Source organism: Phoca vitulina, unplaced genomic scaffold, assembly GCF_004348235.1.
Source record: "Phoca vitulina isolate PV1807 unplaced genomic scaffold, GSC_HSeal_1.0 scaffold28, whole genome shotgun sequence".
In the NCBI taxonomy this organism is placed as follows: Eukaryota; Metazoa; Chordata; class Mammalia; order Carnivora; family Phocidae; genus Phoca; species Phoca vitulina.
In genome coordinates this window covers 21,042,053-21,062,033 of record NW_022589731.1, presented here as the reverse complement: position 1 = coordinate 21,062,033, position 19,981 = coordinate 21,042,053, and the positions used below count along the sequence as shown (strand labels likewise).

Below are 19,981 nucleotides of genomic sequence, written 5' to 3'. Positions count from 1 at the left end.
TGCGTCCCGTGTACTGGAGACGGCTCCTGGCAGTGGACAAACCAGACCAAGAGCCCCCGCCCTCTCGGCACCCGCGTTCCACCGAGGGAGGAGTAGGGGAGAAGCCGTGCATTGAACAAGAAGGAAACAGCGTGTCAGAGCAGACATGCTGTGAAGAAAATCCAGCGGAGACAGGCTAAGTAGGGCACAGAGCTGTCCAGTATTTCCTCCCTTCTCTGTGCTGAGCCTGACAACCCTCAGATCAACCAGCCTGAATATGGGGATGCTCTCCGTGGGGCTAGAACTGCACCGGACTGAAGCCCAGACCCCAGACTTGGGAGCTACTCTCCCTCGACGTATCCACACTGTCCGTGCCACTTCGTGTGAAGAATGCCCCTTGAGTGCAGGGTCCTAGACATACTCCACTTAAAAACTGTTTTAACAAAGACTTCAGTTGTCCTGAAAATAGGTCGCCCACAGGATAGATCAATAGATTATGTTACTAGTAGAAAAGATTAGTAATTACATGGCAGTTCATCTCTAGCCTCTAGCATCCTTCCCCCCCCTCCCCTTTTAAACGAGTCCAGATGCAATACAGACCCTCTGGCCACACAGGACCGGCTACTGTGGACAGTGGATCGTCTCCTCCGAGTGTGCGTGTCTGCATCTGAGCCGTGTGACAACCATCGCCTCAGAAGGGCAAGGACTTAGAATATTCCTACCTTACAGATGGAAAAACCAAGGCCCAGAAGGGCTAAATAATTTGTACTGAGGTCAAAACATTATATTCTGACTTCAAATGCTATGTTCTTTCCATTCACCAACGTACAAATGTTCTGCTTTTGCCTGAGTGCCCGTCAGGCCGGCCAGAGAGCCAACCAGCAGCCTAGAAACTCCCGTTGGTGCACATCAAGGCTCGGGCTATGAGGACTCCTCAACAGGACCCACCTGTCCATGCTGGGGCCGACCACGGGCCCAGGCTGGAAAGAGTGGGGACCCCGCACACCCCTCTCTAGAGACCCGTTTCTCTTCTCCCTCTTAGTCCTACTTCTTTCATCAGGCAAATCTCTCTTCCTTTCAAACCACCCGTGGCACAGTAAAAGTGATCATTCAAAATGCATTCACTGTCTACAGTTTGGGCCTAAGAGCACTGTGTTTTAATTTCTGGGTGGGGTTGACATTTATAAAACCTCTGATAATCTTAAAAGAAATTTAAACTCCTGACAAATCAAGGCAGTAGTACTTAATCAATCAGTGCTCCAAAAATGAGTTTTTCTTCATGGACAATGATACCATATTTTAGCTGGGGGCCTAAAGATAACTGATGGCTGCTGGGATCATAAATTTAAAACCCTCTGAGATTTGTTCTGATCCTATTTCTGAATCTTAAATACTCCATCTTCCAATTTTTCTTTTTTTAAAAAGATTTTATTTATTTATTTGAGAGAAAGAGAGCATAAGCAGGGAAGGGGCAGGCAGAGGGAGAGAAGCAGACTTCCCACTGAGCAGGGAGCCCGATGTGGGACTTGATCCCAGAACCCTGGGATCATGACCTGAGCCGAAGACAGACGCTTAACCAACTGAGCCACCCAGGTGCCCCATCTTCCAATTTCTACAAATGATTCCCATCCTTAATCAACTCTCATCAATAGCCTCATTGAACCATGAACTCTAACAAGAAAGGTCCCAACATTTCATTGGCTTATCTTTTTTCCAAAGGCAACTAACATTCCCCTATTTTCCTTTTAATAATCTTAACCAAATATTAAACATACATATTAAATGGCCAGGAACAGCCCATAAAGCTAAAAGATCTGCTCTCTGCACTATGGTCAAGGGCTTTCCAAACCCTCAGAGATTACTTCTATTTTTCATAGTTTTTCATTCTATGAAACCCCAAAGCCATCAAAAAAGGTCAAGAGGCTCCAATCTGCTAAAGCAATGAGTATTAACATATAGTGCAAGAGTAAATAAATTCTTCATCCAAAAAGAGAACACAACCCAACAGATAAAACAAGCATTTCTAGCAGGACAACACTGGTTGTCGTAAGAGGAAGTTGTCATAAGAGGATTCTAAGAAAATTAAGATTTTTAATTACTCAGTTATTTTCTTTTTAAAGCAGGGTTGTGGTAGGTAGAGAATAATCAAAACAAAACACAAACATACTATTTCCTCTCTTTTAAAGTCTAGTTCTGGGGCGCCTGGGTGGCTCGGTCATTTAAACGTCTGCTTTGGCTCAGGTCATGATCCCAGGGTCCTGGGATGGAGCCCTGCGTCTGCTTCTCCCTCTCTTGCTGCCCCTTCCCCCAACTCATGCTCTCTCTCACATAAATAAATTAAAAAAAAAAAAGAAATCTAGTTCTGATCTCCCTTTACTCCAAACAGGAAGCTCACAGCTCCTGGTGAGACAGCACAGAAGGCCTCCCTCCTCACGATAAAATCCCACGTTTTCATGTGCGATCAGTGACACAGGAGACACAGTCACTCAGTAACCAGTTTCTCTGTGTTTTGAAGCCTATCAACATATAAACTGTATAAACATAAATATCACATTTAACAGTCTTTTTACTTAATAAACCTTGAAAAATGAACACAAATTAGCTAAACAGGACTTTATGCATCATGCATGAAAACTTCAGATTGCATTTTTTTCGAGAGGATATTAATAACCTGAAAAAACAGGTTAGAAGACCCTCCACTAAAATAAAAATTGCTTAAGCCATATATATGACAGTTTTTTTTTTTTTTTTAAGATTTAATTTCTTAGAGAGTGTGTGTGCGAGCGTGTGGGGATGGGGGAGAGAGAATCTTGAGCAGGCTCCAGGCCCAGTGCAGAGCCGGACTGGGGGTTTGATCTCACGACCCCAAGATCACAATCGGAGCTGAAACCAAGAGCTGGATGCTTAACCGACTGAGCCGCCCAAGGTGCCCCGACAGTTATGTTTATAAAAGACACTGTAAGACCAAACCATCACCTGTTAGCTAACTATTCAAACCATCGATTTGTGACCAATCAGTGAATCACTCTTTCTCGCATATCCTATGTTTATATTGCCACCTTGTGGAAACCAAGAAAAAAATTTAGAATTTACCCACTGTTCTCGAAGAGGAAAAGCCGTAAGTTTTTCAACTGCGTGTCACTCCTACCTGCACCGTCTCCTGCGCCTTCTAGTTCTTTGGTCCTTCAGAACACAGCGCATCTGCTGGGCCACAGCGCACGTGCCAACACGCCCTGCTCGTACAGGGACAGCACGCAGGGCCGCGCCGAGGGTGGACGGCGGCCGAGATGGCAGCGCACCTAAGACTGAGTGCTCCGCCCCAAACAAAAGCTCTCCTCAGGCCACAGAGAATTATCTGAAAGCGTTACTGGAGAGGGTTTCTTCTCAGAATGTAGACAGCAGGAAAAAGTATCATTCCCACCGTTTTGACAAACACAGCAACACAAAGCAGGACAAACTACAAGTACATGACTCTGCGTGAATCTGTCGAAGAGCTGGGGTCGCTGGGTAAGCACTGAGTCTGCAAACTAAGGACAGACAGGGAGACAGGGAAGTACTTCCTCGTCTGCAGCAGATGCAGCCAGATACCCAGATACTGCTAAGAATTTAATGAGCTGGTAGAGGCTGAGTGAGGGCTGGTGAGGGAGTGAAGGGGGCTGCAGATATAGGATGAGTTTACCTGTCTGGTAGGCTTTTCTTCAAAGACCCTACCAGATGCTCACATAAAAAACTGGCGAGAGCCCTAAGAAAGCAACCTTCATGCAGGCTAGGCAAGGGGACTAGCTAGAGCTACAGAAGGGCAGGCAGGCAACAAGCTATGGCAGTCTTAGGGCACTGGTGAAAGTCAACGCAGATAAAGCAGTGAACAGAAAAAACCACTCCACCCTGGGGCTGGGGCAGGAGCAGTGTGAGGCCACACACCTGGCACTCAGGGACCCAGTCTCTGCCTAAGAGTGAGGCTCACCCAAAACAACTGAGAAGGCCTGGCCCACCCTCTTCCCCTCCCTAGCAGGCTAGAAGCACTGAAGGACAAGCAGGAGTGGAATTATAGCTGAGAGAACTCTAAGAGTGTGAAGACAGACCCTCTCTGAGGTACCACACACCTTCCTTAGGAAAATCCTAAAACTAAAGGTGGAGGAGACATTCAGAAAAACCCTCTGCAGACCTGCTCCAGACTAAGCACAGGCACTGCTTGAGGAACTTGAAGGCTGCCGGACATGAAAAGTAACCACAGCAACAAAAAAATCTCAACCACAGCTCAGCTCCAGGCTAGAAAAATGAACTCAACCCCCCATACTAAAGGTCTAGCATAGGACAGGTGTTAAGAACTTTCCAGGCACAAAAATTATTTCCCTCAGGCTGAGATGTCCAGTTTCCCATAACTACGAGATGTAGAAAGGTAAGGAAACAACACACACCAAGAGAAAGAATCAACAGAACCAGAGTCAGATATGACACAGATGGTGGAACTATCCGATTGGCAATTTAAAATGACAATGATTAATACATTAAAAGGCTCAAGTGGAAAATGTGGACAATGTGCAAGATCAGAATGGTCACTTCAGCAGAGAGATGGAACCTACAGAAAAAACCCAATGGGAATACCAGAAATGAGGAACACAGTAAACAGAGATAGAGAATGCCTTTGACAAGTTCAACTATAAGTGACAAAAATCAAGAATCAGTGAACTTAAAGATAGATTAGCATAGGTACAACTGGAACCACAGAGAAAGAAGAGAGAATGGAACAGAAGAAGTAAAAATACCAAGGAAGGAAGGAGAAATCACAACACACCCAAGAATATCATGTTCAAACTGCTGGGGGTGGGGGGAGAAAACCCTGAAAGCAGCTGGTGGAAAAAAGGCACATTATATACCTCAGAACAAAGGTAAGAATCAGAACAGGTTTCCTGTCAGAGAACACACAAGCCAGAAGGCAAGGGAGGGACATCCCGTAAGTGTGGGACAAAAATGTCTGTCAGCCTAGAACTCTATACCCAGCTAAAACATCTCCCAAAGCTGAAGGAGGAATAAAGACTTTCTCAGACAATCAAAATGGAAGAATTCTTTGCTGGTAGATGTTAAAGGAAGTTCTTCATGCAGAAAGAATAGGACACCAGACAGAAAATGGTATCTGTACCAAGAAGAGCACTAGAAATGGAATAAATGAAGGTAAAATAAATTCACATAAAAATAAATTGTTCTATTTTTAATTGCTCTAAAAGGTAACTATCTAACGCAGAAACAGTAGTAGTGTATTGTGTTTGTAACATATGTAAAAGTGAAATGAATGGTAACAACTGAAGAGAGGGAAGAACTGGGAGGGACTATCTGAAGGTCTTCATACAACATGTGGTGCCACAGAATATCACGTGAAAGTGGTCTCTGATTAAAGATGTAAACCTAAACCCTAGGTCAACCACCAAAACATTTAAAAAATAGTATAAATAATAAATCAATAGTGAAATCAAACGCAATCATAGAAAATGTTCAAGTAACTCGAGAAGGCAAAAAAGACAAAACAGCTAACAAGAGGACAGATTTTATCTAACTATACTATATCACCTTAAATGTAAATGGTCTGAAGACACCAATTTTAAGTTTGGATTAAAAACAGCAAGACCCAGTTATATGTCATTTATAAAAATCTCACTTTTACTAAAAATGGCATAGTTAGGTTAAAAGAAAGAAAGAAAAAGACATCAACCAAAAGAAAGTTGAGTAGTTATATTAAGATAAAAAGCAGATATCACATGGTAAGGGGGTCAATCCTCCAAGACAGACCAATCCTTAATGTGTATGCATCTAAATGTGTCCACATCAAAACAGAGGAAACAAAACTGACAGAACCAAAGAGAAAAATAGACGAATCCACAACTGTAGTTGGAAAATTCCACTCCTCTCTTAGTAATTGATAAAACAAGTAGAAAATCAGTAAGAATACAGAAGACCTGAATAATACTATAAACCAACTTAATTGACATTTCCAGGATGCTCTATCCAAGAGAGCAGGATACCCATATATTTCAAGTGCACATGGAAAAGACAAACCATATTCTAGGCCATAATACAAACGTACACAAAAAAGAGAAATCATACGAAGTTATGGTCTCAGCACATAATGGAATTACTAGTAATCCATAATAAAGATTACCTGGAAAGTCCCACTATTTAGAAACCAAAGCAGCATGCTTCTAAATAACACAGGGGTCAAAGAAGTTGTTTCAGGGGATATCAAAAATTAAAATTAAACTGAAAGAAAAAGAAAATACATTTGTGAGATGTAGCAAAAGCAGAGTGAAATTTATAGTAAATGCTTATATTAGGAAAGAGAAAGGGTCTCGAGTCAATAATCTAAGCTTCCACTTAAAGAAACCAGTAAAAGAGCTAATTAAACCCATAATAAGCAGAAAGAAAGGTATACAGATAAATGTATAAATCAATGACACTAAAAATAGAAAAATGGGGAAAAAAATTGAATAAACCAGTTCTTTGAAAAGATCAATAACACTGATGAACTTCTAATCAGACTAACCAAGAAAAAAAAAAAAAGACAAAAGTTGGCAATTATCAGGAATGAGAAGAGGGCTACCACAACAAACACCTTAAGACATTAACAGGATAATACGGAACACTGTGAACCTATGCATCTGACAACAGCTAAAATACACTTTCATTCCTCAAGAAGAAAAAGTCAACTTTATCTACAAAAAGAAATTAAACTCATTGTGAAAAACTTTCAATAAAGCCAACTCTAGGTTAAGATAATTTCACTAGTAAATTCTAACAAACCTTTAGGGAAGAAACAATAACTCTACACTCCTAAAAACCAGAAGAGGAAACACTTGCAAAGTGATTTAATAAGGCCAGCAGGGCTCTAGTACTGACAGCAGACAAAACCACTACAAGACCAGAACTGTGATCACACTACAGGAGAGAACCATCCTCACAAACAGACACAAAAATCCTCAACACAGTATTAGCACACGGAATCCCAGGGATACCCAAGAATGACACATGCCAACACAGTGGGGTTTATCTCAGGAATGCAAAGCTGGTTTAACATTCAAAAAAACTGAACGAGCTCTAGCACATCAAGAGATTAAAGGAGGAAAACCATGTGGTCATTTCAATGTGTGTACCAATAAACTGACAAAAATTCCACATCCATTCATGATAAAAACTAGGAATAGAAGGGAACATTCTCAACTTGATAAAGGGCATCTACAAAAACCCACAGCTGATGCTACACTTACTGGTAAAAGACAGCAAGCTTTCTCCCTGAGATCTAAGGATTTGGGGCAGAGCAGGGGCTGACCACCAAGAGGTAGCAAGAGGGAATTTCTGGAGTGATGGAACTGTTCTGTGTCATGATTTTGGCAGGAGACACATATCTGTATGTGTTTCTCAAAGCCTGAAGGACTATACACCACCAAAAGTAAATTTTACTATATGTAAACTAAAACAAATATAGAGACAAAGCACCTGAAGATTATAAATTGATAAAATACACACATAGAATAACTGATAACAATGTATGTGTAGGGTGATGGCTAGACTGTACTTACATTTTAAAAAAAGGAAGACATATTATTTATATTACCTTCCTGGTCTAGTACCTACTACTAGAATTTCAAGTTAAATTAATGATGCCAACATAGCAACTCTGGCAAAAACAAAAGAACTAGACAAGCTGGTACAGGTGTATGAGAACATTTTTTGCTGAGATGCTCACACTTTTCTCTTCACTAAGTTCTTGGGCTTTACAGAGATTTCGATGCTCCGTCATCTCCTTCCTATTAGTGTATTCGGTGCTGAATATCAAAACTGTAGTCCTGCCTTCCCATTAAAGACAATGGACAGTTCTTAGAAACAGTAGAGGTCTTCATTCCAGGGTCAGTCATCTCTCAGGGAAAACGTTATAACCAGTAGGGTATTTACTCTTAGGAAGCAAGACCTGTTTCTATAGTTTCAATACGTAGTAGGCCACACGGAGAGGAGTCTCATCTGATTTACCAAGTCAGGAAAGAGCACCACTTAAAATCCCTGATCACCCACATAAAAGACAAGAATGAATACAACCTATCTTTTCATATGGTCAGTAGAGATTATTACCTTTCTACAGGTTAAGCTGCTGGAAAAGAAATTTCCACAAAGAACCATTGGATTTACCTTGTTTTCTTCTTAGTTGAAGACAGCAGCTTGATGGACTGAAGGAGAAGGAATGACAACCGAGATTCAAATATACTGAGGAGCTTGATCACTTCTTCTCGATTAAGACTAGGAGAGGAATCCGCAGCTGGAGTGGACTCATCACTCTTAGGCTGAAAACAACAAGAAGTTACTTAACCTAAGCTGCCCGACAGTGACAGCCTCATAGTGAAGTGAAGGGACCACAGTTGCACTCACCCCATAAACTTATTAGCCAAAAACAAAACCAACAAAAGGAAACCCCAGGTCATTTGTTTTCCTCCAGGCACAGCCTGTTGAAATGTGATGAGCCTCCCACCCCGGAGATCACTCTGATAGACTAAAACCTGTGAAAAATGCCTCACACCTAACAGGCACTTACATAGAAGAAATTAATCCCAAATGGAAATCTCCCACTTTGCAACACTGCAGTAAAGGAGCAAGATGGAAACGGGCATGCTACAGGGTTGGACAAACCGGGGCTGGAAGAGGTAACAGGCTGGTGGACCATGGGGGATTCAGGGAAGCTTTCAGCAACAGCAGAAGGCAGCATGAACGCTGGAATGCCAGGCAAACTAGAACTGCTTTCCAAGGAGCTTAAGCCTATTCATTGTTCACCTGCTACCCAGCAGTTTAGTAGAAATTATAAAAGAGCTATGCACCTCTTTCTTTCTTAAAAACAAACAGAACAAGAACAAAAAAAGCAAAAGGAAAACACAACAGAGATGTTATGCTACTGGGGTCTTACTAAGCTCTATGTGGTTAAAGAAAAAAAAATTTTAATATAAAAGATATAGTTCCAACTTAAAGAGTTTAATAATCCCACCAAGAAAATATACTAGATCACTGTTAATGTTTTATGCAAAGCACATATATGTATATATGTCCGTATATACACACACACACATCATACACCTCACACACACATATACCCCACATGCTCACTATATATGTTCACCATTTAGCTTAAGACACACAAAAAACAAAGATAAATATTTTCTCCATTTACCTGGTCAAATTCCTCTACAAGCTCCTTTCTGATGAGCTGGAATGCATGCTTAGTTCTCACCATTATATCAAGAGCCCCAGATAGTGTTTTTAATTTTCCAACATTGCTATTCTGACCTAGAGTGTTAAAAACACAAAAATGATCATTCCTTTAAATATAAATCTAGAAACCCATCCAATGTCAATGTATTAATGAAAACTGATTTTCAAATGCTATAATAGTAGCTCACGAGAATCTCAACAAATTTTCTAAAATCCAACTTTTAATAATTATCCCTAAATAAAAATATTTTTTTTTTTTTAAAGATTTTTTTATTTATTAGAGAGAGAGAGAATGAGAGAGAGCAAGCACATGAGAGGGGGGAGGGTCAGAGGGAGAAGCAGACTCCCTGCCGAGCAGGGAGCCCGATGCGGGACTCGATCCAGGGACTCCAGGATCATGACCTGAGCCGAAGGCAGTCGCTTAACCAACTGAGCCACCCAGGCGCCCCTCTAAATAAAAATATTAAGTCTACAAAACAATAAGTAACAATTGTCTCCCTGCCTTACCATTTGGTTCTGTCAGGGTGAGAACACAGCCTATCTGAAATAAGACCGGAGTGTAAAGTCAAAGAAACCAGCTGCGACAAGTCTGGTCCAAAGGCCCCCAAATGTTTACATTACTTTTTTCAGGTACTCAATTTTTAAACATTTTTTAGAAGGAAAATTAACCATACTTATCATCTTAGCAAATTTGTTCCCAGTATCTGTTTCTATGAAAATGATGCCTGCTCTCTTGAAGGAATTCAAACATGGCAGAAAATTCAAAGATGCAAATGAAAATAGGTCACCCAAAACCCACCCCCCAGAAAGAGCTACTGTTAATCCTGCCATCTAGTATACACTGGCAAAAAGTTAAAAATACTTTCAGTAAAAAGTTTTTGTGTGTGTGTGTTTTTTTTTAAAGATTTATTTTTCTTGGGTGGGGGTGGGGGGAGGGAAGGGAGAGAGAGTCTCAAGCAAACTTCACACTGAGTGGAGCCTGACATGGGGCTCGATCTCATGACCTTGAGTCACAACCTCTGCCAAAATCAAGAGCCAGATGCTTAACTGACTGTGCCACCCAGGTGTCCCAGTAAAAAGTATTTTAAAAACTGTTTTGAATAGGTAATACATTCTCAAAATGTATAAAATCTGAATCCGAAAACAGTGAAAGCCTTCCTCCTGGCTCCCAGAGGCAGCAATGTTATCACTTTCTTGTGCATCCTTCAGGGATACTCTACTGAAAGAGTCATCTACCTGGTTAAGTATTACGTTTATTTTAATTTTATACAAGGAAACAACTGAAATAAAATCAAATGAACAGCTGCACTTCAAAGAAACGTCTGTTTCTTTACCACATGAGAGCCAGTTCTCCAAAGACCCCTGCTGCAGAAGGGGAGCAGGTGGGCAAGAGCGGGAGAACTCAGGCAAACACTGAGTGTGGGGCAGCGACTCCCTCCCTGCTGTGGCCTGCCCTAGCAAAGCCAGCTCATCCGCCTGCCTTCTTCCCGTCCCTTCCCGTAGAGCTCTAACCTTGCTCAGGATCTGCAGTTCTAGTTCTGTAATCCACAGCTGCCAGTACCCACTGCAGGTTTAAAGGAATTCAATGGGACCACTGCTTCTCTATGTTGTTCATGATGATTTATATCTCTAATGGTCTCAAGTGACCTGTCATATTCTTTTTTCCAAGTAAGAGAGCATGGGCTATATTTCAATATTTCTACGAACATAAATAGGTCACAGAACATAATCAAATCCATTTTCTAAACTTCAAGAAGTATAGAGACTTCTCCTGGCCCCTACCCAAAGCCGTTAACTATGGGCAAATTAAAAAGAAAACAACATTATTTACATTCAAGAGAGATCCCCACATCTGTCTCACTCTAAGACAATCCAACACGAAGTCAATGCACACAGATCTGTAAAATGAAAAATTAACTTACTGGTCATTTGGAATTCTGCAAATGCCACTCTTTCTAACTGTACTCTAAGTAGTTCACAGGGAGCATCTTTGAGAAGCTGAAAAAGCTTAACAGCTTTGCTGTAATGAAGATCTGCCAGCACCCGGTGCTGCTTCCTAAGATGTTCATCACCAACCTAGAATCAAAAATAAAATAAAAAGACAAATCTTAAAGCCTGGGTTTCACTATAACTACTTAACCAAGTCTCTGGATCACTAAATGTTAGTGTCGTTATTTTTCTAGAAGTCTTATAGTTTTAGTTCTTACAGTTAGGTGTTTAATCCACTTTTGGTTAATTTTTGTATATGAGGTGCTGGAGTCCAACTCCAGCAGTGGACACCCAGCTGTCCTGGCACTATCAGCTGAAAAAACAACTCTTTCCCCACTGGGTTGTCTTGGAATGCTAAAGCTTGCTTTTGCCTTGAGGATACTAGGCCATCTGGGCAAGCCTGAATTTTGGTTAGGATGTCCTGGGGCAAGGGGGAGAGTGTCCAGGGGCCAGCTTAAAGTGAAAAGAAATCCTCTCTGATTAAGCTGGACCTCAAAGGACAGTATTCTCAGGATAAGGGCACCCAGAAGAAGGCCCATACCCAAGGGACTGCAAGGTAAGTTGTCTTGGTCCTGAGCTAAGTAAAGGGAAAGAGCAACAGGAACAAAAAAACATTCCTGAGAAACTTCAAACACAAGATTCCTTGGCAGAAGCCAGGCAACCTTTCTGAAGGAAGGTACCTTCAACCTGGGCCTCTATTTATTCTTAGACACACATGCATCTGAGTACCAGGATTCATGTACAAGGTTGTTCACAGCAGATTACTTCTAATAGCCTCACACTAAAACGATCCAAAAGTTCAGAAATCACAAAATGGATAAACTGTGATATATTCATTAAATGAATACTAGTGAACTAAGAAAATGCACCAACCAGGAGGAATCTCAAAAACACCATGTCTAGTCAAAGGCAATAAACCACAGAATACGTACAGTATGATTTCTCCTATAAAGTTCACCACCAGGTAAAATGTTTAAATGGTAAAACAGAAAAGGTGCGGACATACTGGAAAATCCAGGACAGTAGTTACTCCGGGTGGGTCTGGAGGGAGACTTGGTGGGGAAGGGGTGGCACACAGAAGATAAGTAATTTCACAAAATAATACCCAATCAATTATTGTAGAGAAAAATATGCAGCAGAGGCGAGAGCGGAAAATCACCTACACTGCAAGTTTTTCTAAAGCAGCTAACAGAATATATGGCATTTAAATAGTGAAATATAAGAAAAACAACCGGACACTTTTAAATGGACTTGGCGTTGAACTTAGGTTTGGAATGGCAATACCTGATTTCTCAGACAACTGTGGTACATGGACGCCAGCCTGTGATGGACGGTCGCGGCTCGGTACTGACAAAGAGGCTGTCGGGCAGACACTGAGTCCACATCACAGTATTTCAAGGACTTCATCATAGCCTCACTGACTTCTTTTTCAATCTGTTTTTTTTTTTTTTTTAAGGGGGAGGAGAAAAAAATGACAAGCCTATAATCTTAAATAAAAATATTTAAATCCTGCTTGTTACGGAAAATATGCTCAATATCTGTTAAAGGCATAAAGTTGAAGGCTTCTTTTATAGCCCCGCAAATATTATTACCTGCTCCTGAGCTTTCCTAGATAATGGAGCATAATCTTGCTGTAGAGTTGCCATCGTGAAATAAGTCGTGGACAATTCCCAATTCACTGAATCCCAAACAGCCGGGTGTATGTCTCGTGTCCCCAGTGACCTCAGAGCTTTCAAATAGTAATCGACAGCCTGTGAGGGAGGGAAAGATCCAGTTCTGACTTGGTCTGAATCTATGCCAACAACATATGAAAATAAAACATACTTTAAAATCACCCAGATGTTAATTTGGTGTGGGAACAATTTACAGAAGGGCAATATTGTGAGGAAAGGAAAAAACCGTATCAATGACACCGCTGCAATGAGGCAAGCCAGTTCAAGCGGACTGCAAGCCCTCCCCACTTCCACAGCGAGTCCAGCATAAGCCTTAGTGCCTTCTGACTCATGCTCATGCACGAAGATGCATTTCCTTTGTTTTTTTTCCTTTCTAAATGAAAATTTGTTTATATAACTAGTAAGCTAGAAAAAACTAACTTGATGAGCCCAAGGATAAAAAATTGCTGGATCTGACTGTAAAAAGAAGCAACCCCGTCCACCCTTTACTACCTCCAGCCTAAAGGGCATGGTCATTATATTTAAGCAAATAAAATCACATTTAATTCCATCACCTAGCGATAATTTCTACATTTCTTGTGTGTATCATCTACATTTTTCTGTGTATCTGTAAACTTAAAAAAACTATAAAAAGGATTTTAAAATCTCCCATGCCATGGGGCACCTGGGTGGTGCATCTGACTCTTGGTTTCAGCTCAGGTCATAATCTCAGGGTTGTGAGATCGAGCCCTGCATCTGGTTCTGTGCTCAGCAGGTAGTCTGCTCGTTCTCTCTCTCCCTCTCCCTCCTCCTCCCATACTCGCACTCTAATAAATAAATAAATCTTAAAAAAAAAAAATCTCCTGTGCCACAAACATTCTTCACTAGTATTCACATAGCCGTGAAGTACTTGTTAAAGGAGTGCTCTTGGGTTGCCTGGGTGGCTCAGTCGGTTAAGCATCTGACTCTTGGTTTCAGTTCAGGTCATGATCTCAGGGTCCTGAGATGGAGCCCCATCGCTGGCTCTGCATGGAGTCGGCTTGCCCTTCTCCCTCCCCCCCCGCCCCCCCCTCCCCCCCCCCAAAAAAAAAAAAATTTAAAAAAAAAAAAAAAAGGTGAGTTCTTGTTCCAACACTGGATGTTACCACTTGCCAAAATACTTGGCAATTCGATAAACAAAAGAAACTCAATTTTTAAATATCATAAAAATTTAAAATTTGAAATTTCTTACATATTAACCACTTTTTTTTAATGTGTATGAATTTTTTGTTCAAGATTATTTGCCCCTGGGGCGCATGGGTGGCTCAGTCGTTAAGCATCTGCCTTCGGCTCAGGTCATGGTCCCAGGGTCCTGGGATCGAGCCCCGCATCGGGCTCCCTGCTCCGCGGGAAGCCTGCTTCTCCCTCTCCCACTCCCCCTGCTTGTGTTCCCTCTCTCGCTGTGTCTCTCTCTGTCAAATAAATAAAATCTTTAAAAAAAAAAAAAAGGATTTGCCCCTTAATGAGCACTGGGTATTATGAATCACAGACCTGTACCTCTGAAACCAATAATACATTATATGTTAATTAAAAAAAAAAAAAAGATTATTTGCCCTTTTGTCTATTGGGGCAGTTTATTTTCAGTGATTATTTGATTTATTTATTTTTAAAGTAAGCATTATGTACAAACGTGGGGCTCGAACTCACAAGCCGGAGATCAAGAGTCGTGTGCTCTACCAACTGAGCCAGCCAGGCACCCGTCTTCAATGGTTCTTAACTCTTCTTCATATATGAAGGGTTTATCCACCTCTGATCTGTTCTGTGTTATCAATATTTTCACTAGACTGGGGTTTGCTTTTCAATTTTGCTTTCTGTTGTGCATTTGGGAATCGTTATTCTTACACATTTAAATGTGTCCATCGTCTACTCTGTGACCCTGCTATTGTGTTGTGCTGGTCTCATCACGCAAAGCTTCTCCTCCACTCTCCTGGCACTTTCTCAGTTACCCTTCTCCATGTCAGCCTTTAATCCACCGGATGTCTCCTCTGCTTACGCCAACACGACTCACTGGATAACCATCTTTTCAACATGCCTGCCTCAACACTACATTCTCGCATTCTCGGGCCGGTCTCTCCTGTGCCGTCACCACAGCTCTAGTTAGCTTTATCATACTTTCAGGGAGCGATGGCAAAGGTAAACGGCAATTAGGTGTGAATGGACGAGGTCCGACACGCACGCGTGTTACCTTATTGTAATACAAGCCTTCTTCCGGCGAGAACTCCCGCCTACATTCACCGCCGGCACCACAGTGCGCCTGCGCACAAATCCGCATGAGTCTCCCCGTGTTACACAACAGCAGGGCAGCATTCGTGGCATCATCAATCGACTCAAAGGTGTGAATTCCTTTTTCAAAACAAGAAAAGCTTTTTTTCCACAACTGCTGCTCCGCGGTAGACACACTTTTGCTCACTGCACCAAAAAAAGAGAAAACAACACATGTAAGCAGACATCAGTGTCAACCCTCTGCACGTCCCAGGAAGGGACAAGGGCAGGAGGACAGGGACAGGACAGCTAAGGAACCAGCTGCGTGCGGCCATCGCAGTGACCTGCTCGCACCACACCCCCTCAAATTCATGGCAAGGCCCTAACCCCGATGTGACTGTATTTGGAGACAGGGCCTGTAAAGAGGTAATTAAAGTTAGACCAGGTCATAAGATGGGGCCCGGATCCCACATGACGGGTGTTCTTCTAAGAGAAACAGACACCAGGGGCACAGCACAGAGAAGACCAGGCAAGAAGGTGGCCATCCGCAAGCCACGGAGAGAGGCTTCAGAAAAACCCAACCTTGCTGGCACCTTGATCTTGGACTTCCAGCTTCCAACTTGTGAGAAGTAGGATTTCTGTCTTAACCCACCCGATCTGTGATATTCTGTTATGGCAGCCTGAGCAGATTCATACAATACTCAAACATGGCCCTCTTTCACTATAAACTGACTGATATGAAAACAAGCAAATAAAGACATCTGAGCAAAGCCCTATTTTATAAAGATTCAAAACACGTGGTCCCATGGAGTTGTAAGAGGTATGATCTGGGTTGTATCTAATTCTCCTAGGTTTCTGACTACCACTTTGCATGCTCCTTCACGGACTTCCTCCTCCAGAGACACCTCAAAAGCACAGGTTCTTACATAACAAAACACTTTAAAAAGCATGACCTCTTTGTATCCCCAGTGCCAAGCACAGTTCTCAAACAACCAGGCACACACACATTTCCTCAACTTACCACCGCTGTCCTCTGTACTACTGCGGCCCTATTCCTTCCTTATGCTGGGTGGTCTTGACATTTCCAGCATTCTCATGGATCTAACTATCCCCTCCCTATATCATCTGAGTGATCCCCAACCTATGTCTTGCTAACCCCAAAAGCTCTAAGTACAGGTTTCTAACCAACAACTGAGCCAGACCTTCCACTCACATGTCTACCCGTATCTCAAACTCAACACAGGCCCAGCTGAATCCGTCATCCTCTGCCCGAATCACAAAAGACCACTTGCTGCTACCCTCACAATCCACTGGACCCTGCATCTCTAGTCCTTCTCAATGCTGCCTATTCAGTCTGGACAGCACGCCCTTGCCCGTATCTGCCTATTGATATCCTACGTCATGCACCAATCTGCTCAAACCACACCTTCTTTCCAAAAGCCCTCAAAAAGCCTTACAACTTCAATAAACATCTCCTTTCCCCACTCTTCTACTGTACTGCATCTGTGCTTATGGCATTTTTCAAAAATTTGTATTTCTTTATTTATATTTTTAAGAAATATTTTATTTATTTGACAGAGACAGACAGTGAGAGACAGAACACAAGCAGGAGGAGTGGGAGAGGGAGAAGCAGGCTTCCTGCTGAGCAGGGAGCCCGATGCGGGGCTCGATCCCAGAACCCTGGGATCATGACCTGAGCTGAAGGCAGACGCTTAATGACTGAGTCACCCAGGTGCCCCTCTTTTATTTTTTTTAAGACTTTGTTTTTATGTAATCTCTACAACCAACATGGGGCTTTAACTCACAACCCCGAGATCGAGTCGCATGCTCTACCAACAGAGCCAGGCCGGCACCCCAAAGATCTGTATTTCTCTCTGGCTTCCTGACATGAAAGAGGACTATGTTTTAGTCAATTACACACGCAGCACAGAGCCTAGCACAGGCTGGCTGTGCGCTTCACTTCTGAACTGATCAGATGGAGAATGGAGGACAATGAAATGATGAATCTCAAAGAGAAATGTATTTTCCTATCTTTATTTCTCAAGAACTTAAGAATAAAAGATTCATCAACAGAGCACCCCTTTCTACATCAAGTCAAGTGCCACAATTCTTTGCTCAGACCATAGAATCAGCACGATTTTCTAAGAGAAGAGGCAATAAAGAGCGGACTCCAAAGAGATACTCACCTACTCGCTCACTCTGCAGTGCAGCAGCCTGATTCATGTAAAACACACCAATTTCATTTCTAATGTTACCCATTCTCTTCAATACTTGTACGTAGTGTTCTGGGTTCTGGCTTTTTAAGTCACTAAATTGCAAGATTTCATTAGCAGCTTCGTAACATTTACAACTGACTGAAAGCTGACTCTCTAAGTCTGTAGACAAATCAGTTGCCCATGCAAATCCTTGAAAGAAAAAGAAGGAAACATCACCATGAGTCCCAAGAACCCTTTTTCCTTAGTATCCATGTAATCTCCTATTTTTAAGAGAGTAAAAGAAATCCAAAATGGTATAATCCTACTAGGATTTAATCAATACATCTAAAATTTTACGTTTTAAAGTAAAGATCTTTTAATTTAGAAAACTATGTTTTCCTGGGATATTAATGTTTTAATAAAGAAATATTTTCCTGACCAAAAATACCAAACAATTTCCATGATCTGGATTTTACCAAGCACACTTGCTCATTGGTACAGACTTGAAGTTCACTGATACGAGGTAAAACATTTTTTTTTCTTTTTAATTAATGGAAATAGTTCTTGAAATAGAGCTGACTGCTACAAGAGGCTAGTTACGTACCTTACGGTTTGCAATGTCCGTTTACCTCGCTGAAGAAGCTGCTACATAAGCTCTCAAAGACTCCAACAGGCCATCTGGTGGGACTGGAGTAAACTCAGGTGCAGGGCCCAAAATTCAAGGGGGAAAAAAGGGAGCACCCCTGCTGCTAACACTGGCATCCACGAGAGATGTCACTCTCACACAGAAGTGTTTTAAATGAAATTAACTTGATGAAACTGATCATTTGAGAAACTCAAGAGAGAAGAGGAAGAGAGGGCCAAAGTGAGGAAATACTACATTTCCCCCAATGTACTTCTCCAGATGTGTAAATGTCCAAAAATTCTGGTGAGGTGGATATCAAATAACATCAACGCTTTAAGAGCAAAATACGACAATGCCATGATAGAAGGACGGATCTCCGAGCTCATTTACCACCCTGACCACAGTGAGCTTACAACCGTAACTAAGGATATAGTCGCTGTGGACTAATTCTATCTCCCAGTTTTAAAATCGAACAACTCCAAAACAAAGTAATATATTCAATAAGTCAGCCAGCCATGAACTAAGTTTAAAAAAGTGATCTCTGGATCTGGGCCCCCAGAAATCATTCAGAAGGTAATTCATTCCCTTTTACCACCTGTTATTCCTTTTCAAAAGAAAACCATGGCTTGGTTCACTGACTACAAGGTTACCTAGGAAAACCTCACGAAAAGACTAGAGTAAAAAAGTCAACACAACTGTCTTAGAGCTTATTTTATCTTTAGTCCTAGTTGTATAATTAGTAATTATGAAATATTTTGAAATCATTTTACACACAAATACATGAGGGATCATGTTCAATTTTAAAATGAAGCAATCAATGAAACAAAACTGCAATATCAAAACACTAATATTTTCGCCACTTTCCTGGACATACTCCGGTAAGCATAAGCTGGACGGAATAATCCCCACATGAATCGAATGCTGGGTCTCACTGGCATACCTTGACAACTGGACTCCCTGTGGAGGCTGTGTAGTATCTCCTGATCTTCTTTTGTTTGATAATTAAACTCCTCAAGATGTGCTGCTCTGTTGTTCGCATTCTGGGCCAGCATCAGTTGGATGTCGCCACAGAGCGTCAAATACTGAGACAGAAATAGCAGCACTTCCGAAAGCATGTTGGTGCAGAGGCAGCAGTAAGTATCTGGGCAGAAGGGGTGCAAAAGAGAAAAAGACACCGGTGTATTAGAAATTATGAATACAGTGAATATTAATTTGTTACTGGCTGAAAGCTTTGTACCACTGTATCTATTCTAAATTTATATTATGTCAGATATCACATATGGCTTTATGTATTTCAAAAGGAAGAGATAATCAATCAGAGCAGAAAATAAAATACGAAGTAACACACTCAAGACTGGAAAAAGTTATTTCAAAGTTAAATTTTACAACAGAAATAGGAGTAAAACTTCACTGTGATTCAGATGTCTTTTCTGTTCTCCCCTCCCAATGTCTATGAAGTGTATTAATTTACAATGACTTACCGTGGCTCTGCAAAGCTAATTTAATGTATCGTAACGCTCTTCCATATTTCTGAAGACTCATGGCAGCATCAGACAAAACATAATAGGCCTTTGATGACTTGAGAATCAGCTGGAGTTTCATTTTATGTTGCCAAGAACCAGGGATCATTCCAGATTGACTGGAATAATTACCCTTCTGAAGGGAGCCCACTACGACAATGGAGAAGGAGAAAGGAAGCACATTTTATTTGAATGTAAGTCTCACTATAAATAACGTTTCTTGACAGACAGTCCAGGCTTAGGTACTATGGCTACAAGACTGGTAAATACTGTGCTTTACTACTTAACCACAGAGTAAAATGGCAGTGTTTCAATAGACCCTCACTGGGATTTCTGAAGGCTCTCTGCTCCCTGCTGCCGTCAACTCTGTCATGCTCTTTCAGGGTCACTGACATAACTCATGACTGGCATGTCCTTTCTCCAGTCTATGTATTAACCTGCCAGGGGGTTTACCTTCCTTAAACAAGCTTTAATTATAGTGGGACCCCTGTTCGAGAACACTGAAATGGCTCCGTACCACTTATTAAGTCCTGTCTAAGC

General features: G+C 41.6%; 1 protein-coding gene across 3 annotated transcripts in view; it reads right to left on the bottom strand.

The window, feature by feature from the left end:
• Positions 1 to 19,981, bottom strand: part of EDRF1 (erythroid differentiation regulatory factor 1) — a 40,555-nt gene that overhangs the window by 1,102 nt on the left and 19,472 nt on the right. For all 3 annotated transcript variants that reach the window (XM_032423176.1, XM_032423177.1, XM_032423178.1), the window contains 9 exons: positions 19,403 to 19,591; positions 18,862 to 19,062; positions 17,288 to 17,506; positions 15,085 to 15,308; positions 12,801 to 12,959; positions 12,493 to 12,642; positions 11,142 to 11,295; positions 9,179 to 9,294; positions 8,152 to 8,303 (listed from right to left, as the gene is read on the bottom strand). In XM_032423176.1, coding sequence (XP_032279067.1) covers positions 8,152 to 8,303; positions 9,179 to 9,294; positions 11,142 to 11,295; positions 12,493 to 12,642; positions 12,801 to 12,959; positions 15,085 to 15,308; positions 17,288 to 17,506; positions 18,862 to 19,062; positions 19,403 to 19,591 — 1,564 coding nt within the window. The remainder of the gene's footprint in view (positions 1 to 8,151; positions 8,304 to 9,178; positions 9,295 to 11,141; positions 11,296 to 12,492; positions 12,643 to 12,800; positions 12,960 to 15,084; positions 15,309 to 17,287; positions 17,507 to 18,861; positions 19,063 to 19,402; positions 19,592 to 19,981) is intronic.